Source organism: Lepidochelys kempii, chromosome 11, assembly GCF_965140265.1.
Source record: "Lepidochelys kempii isolate rLepKem1 chromosome 11, rLepKem1.hap2, whole genome shotgun sequence".
Taxonomy (NCBI): Eukaryota; Metazoa; Chordata; order Testudines; family Cheloniidae; genus Lepidochelys; species Lepidochelys kempii.
In genome coordinates, this window is record NC_133266.1 from 60,786,388 (window position 1) to 60,793,917 (window position 7,530).

Here is a 7,530-nt window from a genome sequence, read left to right on the forward strand (position 1 = left end):
TTTGACCAGAGTGATTTGGCTTCCATCACTTCCCTAAGAAAACTATTCCACAGCTTAATCTTTCAACAAGTTTTTCTAATATCTAGCCTACGTTTTCCTTTAAAGGGTCATCTGATTAAGATTTACTTCAGCAGACCCCCCACGCTTTGGATAATTTATCCTGGCACTCTGAGTCCCAGAGCTGGGGCTGCACATGTGCATTCACAGACTCTGGGATATTTGGGACTGAGGTTCCATGGAAACCCAGAGCTCCTACTTCCCCTAAGTTCTTTTCCTACTACAGTTGAGAATTGCTCCCGGAATCATTTCCCCTTCCTGACTCCATTACAGTGCTCTTTGTTCCTTTTCCCAGCCTGTGTTTGGACAGGTAATTAGTTTGCATTTTACTGATCTATAAAAATTGGCATTAGTAGCTTTGCATCGTGTCTGCACCAGTGTGGAGCCAAACCAAACTTTATCTAATTCTACTGTGTTTATCCATAGTGTGATGGATCTGGAAGATCAGCATTCAAGAAAGCATTGAGTTTTTATATAAATGATGAGAACAGGCAGACTTTAATCAATAAGGATTAGAAAAGAAGCCCAGCATCAGTTGGGAAGTTTGGAAGGGATTTGGGGCGGAGCAAATTCCGGGATACCTCAGACGAGTGGGTGAAGTAGAGTTTTGGCAGGTTGCTTTAAACACAAGAGTGCGACACACTGTGGCCGTTGTAGTTGCATTTTCTCCTTCTCCCACTAGTACCTTCCCTTATTCAATGTTTATTTTTTCTCTCTCTCCTCCCTTTCCTAGTCGTGGCGATTTATGACTACACAAAAGACAAGGAGGACGAGCTCTCATTTCAGGAAGGTGCCATCATTTACGTCATTAAGAAGAACGATGATGGGTGGTATGAGGGTGTCATGAATGGAGTGACGGGGCTCTTCCCAGGGAACTATGTGGAATCCATCATGCACTACTCTGAGTGAAGACCACAGGGTGCAGAGCTGCACCTTGCTCCACAGGAACTGTCAGGGCACCTCAGCTCTCCACCAGCCCCTAGGGGCCCACCCAAGTGAACTGAATGAAGGATAATTGTAACACAACCACTCTTGTTTTTTGCTTTTCTCATTATACAATAGCGATTTGAGTTGTTTGAACAAATGGCTCTTCCAGCTGCCAGCAGTGGCTGTACGTGACGTTGACTAAGCCGACCCGTTCGGATGTAGGTAGTGGAGATGTAACGAACTTGTGGAGTAGCTGATATTTGACTAAAATTCAGACTGATTCAAGCGTGATCTGGGATCTTTCTCAGGAATACTGTATGGCCCTGTGATATTACCTCTGGCACCGGACATCCTGGATGCCAGTGCAAAAGGGTTAATGTAACTGGCTAGTGGAAATCCCTCACTTTTTCTACACTCACATGCAGCTGGAAGGACACGTGTGTGCTATCTAATATTTGGATTCCTACACAAAGCAGTTCCTGTATCTGACTTCCAGAGGGTTCGTTACATCTTTAACATAAACAGTTCTGCAACTGCACGTGTAGACTGATGTGGGGGCTCACAGAGCTGGCTTGGGTTCACTTACCTTTCAGTTTAGATAATTAAGATGGATGCAGCCCAGAAGACCTCACCATGGTGTAATCTTAGTCTTTTGACTGCCCCACGTTAGATCTGTGTTATGCACTGGTGTAGAAAGTGATCCCCATTGGCATAAGCTCCCAGCCTGCTGGGGCGGAGGGGTTAAGCTGAACACAAGTGCATTTTGTGGTGAGGGGGAAGTTAAGTTTATAGGTTCCTTGGGCGTCTGAGGCTAACTCTAGGAGTTAAGGTTTGAATCTATTTGTGCGTCCTTGCACGAGACAGATAATTCATCCTAAATGTCAGTATTATGCACAGTGTAATTTTTAAAAAACCCAATCAGGTCTGGTAAATTGGCTCTTTTGTACTTTGGTTCCAGATCTGAGTATATGCTGTGACCGCCCTGTGCAGAGGCAGGACAAAGAGCAGTTGTCGTCTTCAGGTCTATTACCAAAATCTCCTCACAGTGGAAGTAAAAAGGGTGGCCACAGGTGTTGGTTTTCCATGGAAAGCTATGCACAAACTGGTCATTATTTTAGCTCTTTTCCCTGCCCCTCCCAGTGTTTATAAAATAGTAAATACCTTTCATAGCTATACCTAGCCAGGTGTGAATCACACACACACTGTAAAGGTTTCACGTACACTTGTAGGTTGCTTTTTAATACGGTCTCAGATGAAAATGCCAACACTTGAGTTGGCTTCACAGATCAGTGTAAAGAACTGTGAATGGTCATCTGTGCCAGTTTAGGAAGAACTTCAAAGAAAAGAGGAATGTTAACGTAATTCATTAACACAGCAAACTGATTGACCTGCTGTTGTAGTCCACCTTCTAGAGGAGGGCAGCCCATGTACATTTCATCTAATCTCCTGTAATAGGGAGGTACCGAGCAAGGTTTCTTCCTGAACTATTTTCATTTGAGCCAAGGTGAAATTCCAGCCAGTACCAACAGTACCTTACTCAAGTCTAGATAATGCTGCAGCTGTCTGCTAAGGCATGTGTGTACAATGGAATATTGCAGGGAGAGTAGTGGAGATAACTAACTGGAGGCTGGTTTTCCTTCCTTCTTAGTAAAAATGTGTACAGTCAAGCCAGTCTCATAACGCAGTAGCTTGTACAATATCTTGCCAGAGATGTGCATTTCGAGCAAGCGGGGACACTTGGGCTAGATGGGACCTTTGCTAAACTGATGCGTCAATCTGAGGGGGCAGAAAAGGGAAAGGAATGGACAACTTGTGCCATTCCTCCTTATACTCTGGATATGAAGTCTCCTTGGAGCTTTTCTGCCTCCCAGTACTCATTCTTAGGTGGCACTGGAGCCTAAATGCTGTCATGTCCTTGTCAGGAAGCTTCTCCACTCAATTACCCCTTCTAGCTGTGTGCTGCAAAAATAGTTCCACCGAGCAGCACGTTTCAAGCCCTGCCACACTGCAGTCTGCCAGGGCTCATCTCATTGCTGCCCTTCTGGAAGGTGGCAATTGCTTGATGAATGCTTGAATTAGGTGACACTGACTCCCCCCAAAAAAATCCCTTTTGGGTTTTTTTGTCTCCTAGTAGCAAAATGGCTGAAAACAGACATTGCCCAGTGTCTTTGTAGGAGTGTCTGGGTGAGACAAAGCTAGGCAGTTACCCTACACCATGCTTAGGCTACTGTTAGTTTCTAAGGCTTGGCTACACAGGAAGTTATTATGAAATGAGGTAGGATGTGAATTTAAAGTACAAGAGCTATTCTGGGCCATTTTGTCATGTAGACGAGTCCCAAGGGCATGTCTGCACTGCAAGTACTGGGGGAACCCACCTGCTCACAACATGGCTAAAGCACAGCTGCATTGTGTAGTGTAAAGGGGGACCCCAGAGTGCTCGCTGGGATGGGCACATGGTTAGGGTCCCACCTACTCTACAGACCAGATGTGCTTTTTCCTGAGTCATCGACATCGATTTGTAAGTGGTGCCCTGATCTGGATATGCTTGTGCTACAGCCTGGGCACAGAATCAATATTCCTTAAACGAGCTGTTTCCATTGGAAAGATGTCTGGTGTGGTGAGCTCACAAAGCAGAGGATTTGTAGAGTCCAGCGGGTCCTGAGCCCTCGCCAGCAGACAAGCTGGGCTTGTGTTTTGTTTGTTCCCTGCTGACAACATGACACTTATGAGGTAGTTCATCCTGCACAGCTGCTGTGGGGGGAGTTTCTGGGTCACCTCCTGCTGGTTTGATGCTTTTTTATGCAGTACTAATGTTGTAAAAAACACTTGTTGGGTTTTATGCATATTTTTTATTTTGTACAGTTTTGAATTCTGTAGATTGTCCAGGGATGATGCTATGTAATGAGCATAGACCAGGCCCAAAGTAATCGGATTTTGTATGTACTGTTACATAGACTGCATGCTATTAATGTCAGTGAGGGTTGTGTTTCCAGTTCTATCATTTGTAATCCCTCCCCCGCATTTCATTTTCCCCTTTTATTTAAATAGTTACTTCAAAAAGGGGTGGGGGCTTGGGCAATAGGCTATTCAAATAGAGGCAGAACTTCTTTGCATGGAGTCCTGTCAAAGCTGAAATGAAGGTGTTAAGAATTACAAGCTGCTGGTCCTTCAGTGTTTTTCTCTCTGTAGGGGGGGGTGGGTGGGTGGGTAGGAGAAAAGGACACAGCAGAATAGTCCAAAGCAAGCCTTAGGCTCAAAATACTAATTCTCTATCCCTCTCTCCCCACAACCCACTGCTTTTTTCAATCCACAAAAAGTAGGGGGGAGAGCTAGTCCACCATAGCCTCTGGAGCTCTTGTTAGAGGGTTAGTTGGGATGGGAATAGCCCTTGCTGAAGAAATGGTGCTGTGCAAGTATTTCAAAAATGTTACTTTATTAAGAAGTTTTGGTTTCCTGGAAAAGAACGAAATACGTCCTGGTCCTAGCACAAAGCTACACTACAAAGGGGGGTATGGTACCTGTATTACAGCCAGCCGGGGGAGGGTGCTGGCTTTGAGTCCTGTTTCTCTCACTGATGCTCACAGAGGGGACTCTCAGATACGACTGTCTATAAGTTGTGCTTCTCCATGCACTGCCCTAAGGGGCTTGCTGTTCAGAGGCAGGCGTACAAAAGAGCTAGTTTGTGGTGGAAGCTTTGCTGTTGTCTCAGTAAAGCACTATAGGGGAGATAATTCTCTGTGATATTTCACAATGTCATTTTCAGGGACTGGGGGGGGAGGAGCGATTTGGTACCAGGTGCCACTGCATATTTAGGAGAATTACAAAGTATGAATCTTCACCAGCAGGAGATTACAACTACTCCAAACCAACCCCCCCCCTTGGGCAGTGGAAAGAGCAAATGATTTAGGAGGTTCAAGTTCTAGGTGAAGTGTGGCAAATTCAGGGGCATCTCCTCTCTCCCATGTAGGTCTCAGGTTACCCCTGCCACTTGCTTACTTCCCCTGAGCCTGGAAGTGCCCCTCTTTTCTCACTCACAGTCCCTCATTACGGGCCAGGCTGTGATCTGCTCTGCACAGGGAAATGGGAATAGTTGCCAACCAAACTTGTTTGCTGTTCATAGTCATAGGAAAACCCCTGATGTTGACAGCCTGTGACACCTGGGCTGAAGCACGCTGATAGGCCTGTCTCATCGCTTGCTGGTGAGTTTTTTGGGGTGGGGGGGAGGAGGTGCTCTTCACACAGCACAATTTGTTCAGTGAGGAACGCTCACCTTCTGCCAGAGGCACCAGTTTTCACAATGTGGTAAAATAAACCCTGCCCTTTGATGCGGAGTCCAGTCCTTAGGGGCTTTTCTGCTGTGTGCCAGTGGAGACTCGGATCTACTCTTCCTGAAGGGCTTTGTTTCCAGTCTTAGCCTGCTGCCCTAACATGAAAGCAGAACATGATTGAGAGGGTTCCCCTACAGAAGCAGGGGCTGTGAAATTGGGGTACTGTATACGTTGAAAATTACTTATAGCCCTGCCCCCCTGGGAGCAGAACAGGGCATGTAAGAAATGGGGCTGAGTGATGGATTAGGTTCTAAGCTGTGAATATTGAAGCCCTGTGCTCAGGTAATCACCGGTAGCTGGTTTCCAAATGAAGGAAGCAGCACTGTAGGCATACTTTGGCCAGAGCAGTTTTTGAAAACCTGAGCTCTAGGCAGAGTACAGGGGAAAGCACACAGCTGTTGCATTTGCCAAAGGGGTAATCTTGTTTCATGCCTCTAGTATTTGGAACCAGCCAAAACCAAATTCTGAGGGTGGGAGATTAAGAGTCCAAATTTCCTGCTCCTGCAGCCTAATGCTGAATTTGATGTAATTACATGTTTCTGGATAGTGCTCTAATACACAGTGGAAAAAATAATGCAAGATTTTTTTTTTAATATTCAGTAGCTGAACTCACTAGTTCCATGGTCCTAGTGCTTTATTTTGAAACTCCAAAAATAATAGTGCACCCCAGCCCCATCTTTGGGAAGATACTTGAAAGCTAAATCACAGACCATGGGCCACCTCTGCTTTCATTTGTGTTCTGTGCAACTTCCATGGCCAAAAGTGGAGTCTAAGGGTACAGTAAACATGCTGATTCTATTAGCACATTGCACTGTTGCTCTTACAAGGCACATGTCACAACAGGGTGTTAGATAAAGCCTCTGGGACAGGCTGTTAAAAGGTAGCCTTTCAACCCACCTCCTGACTCATTAATACAGGACTTTGCTGAGAGGGGGGCAGCACATTTTTTGGTTCATATTGATAACCTCTGGAAAAAAAAAACAGAGCTGTGTACAAATTGGTTTCAAGGTTAAGCGCTGACCTCATCTGAGATTTGTGAAGAACAAGTGCTTATTTTCATCTTTGAAGCGTGTCTTTTGCAACGTGTAAGGACAGGTGGTTGCTATGAATTCTCTGGAAAAACATCACTGTCCTCTTGTTCCTGTACATTTTTTTCTTCAAAAAACAAAACACCCACTTTGGCTCAGTCTAATAAGCAATTTTTGGCTCTGTGGCTGATTTACTCAGAGCCTCCACTCTGCTATTGAGTTTGGTGAAGTAAGTTACAAAACATGCAGGACTCAGGGGAGTTGCATGCCGCCGGAAAACAGTTCCTGGGTGTGTACCATTCAAACCACCTTCCACTGATTGGGGAACATTAATTTTTTAAAATTTTTTAATTGTACTTGGAACTAACTGTTGCTGTGTACTAAACCCTCTTGTAACAAGTCCTGAATAAAAACACAAAGCACACATCCAAGTGTCCTGTGAATATACCGCTTCTGTAACACTTCATGGGTTAATGACAATTGCTGGCCAGCGAATAATGGGCATAGACAGACGAGAGTCGGTCACACAGCTGCCAGCAGGCTCTCAGGTGGACATACTGCGAGAGATCAGAGCTATCTCCACTGCATCATTAACTAGACACATGCCTACAGCCTGTCAGCTGCTGTGTGTTAACGATTTCTAAGGTTTGACTAATAGGGTTCATTTTTTTTCCAGCCTTCCCCTTCAGTGCTTCACAGAGGTGGGTAAAATCACATCAGAGGCACCACCTCCCTAATCCCATAGCCAACTCTCACTTTCCCTTTTGCACAGGGGCAGCGTTGACGTCAAGAAGTAATTCATGATTCAAATTCTTCCCTTGCCCTGGATTAAGACAGTGTTGCTAGGCACCAGTCCCCCATAGTCCTATCTTAAAGTGGAAACAGCTGTGCTAGCAAGAGGAGCTGTGTTCCTACCCTCTCCTTTAGTTGGAGATGCATGGAAGCTGGCACAAACCCATCCCTGCCTAGCATTTGCGACTAGGGCCACAGACTAACCTAAGTCAAGCAAACCCAACAGTCTTGCTGCACCTGTTCTTAGAAGCAGCATGTAAAAGCAACTGAAGAGGATGGTGGCGGGAGGTTCTGTAGCTCAAGCAGCAGGGCTAGGCCATATCTGGGATGTAAGAACTTCCCTGTTAGTGGCCACAGAGGAACAGCAACTCCACTCTGTGTTGTATGCCAGGGGAAGA

At 45.5% G+C, this 7,530-nt stretch overlaps 1 protein-coding gene across 15 annotated transcripts in view; it reads left to right on the forward strand.

Annotated features, from left to right (window-relative positions):
• ABI2 (abl interactor 2) overlaps nt 1-6,766 on the forward strand; it is a 108,988-nt gene extending 102,222 nt beyond the window's left edge. For all 15 annotated transcript variants that reach the window (XM_073306512.1, XM_073306503.1, XM_073306504.1 and 12 more), the window contains one exon: nt 791-6,766. In XM_073306512.1, coding sequence (XP_073162613.1) covers nt 791-966 — 176 coding nt within the window. In that variant the 3' untranslated portion in view covers nt 967-6,766. The remainder of the gene's footprint in view (nt 1-790) is intronic.
• The last annotated feature ends 764 nt before the right edge of the window (nt 6,767-7,530 follow it).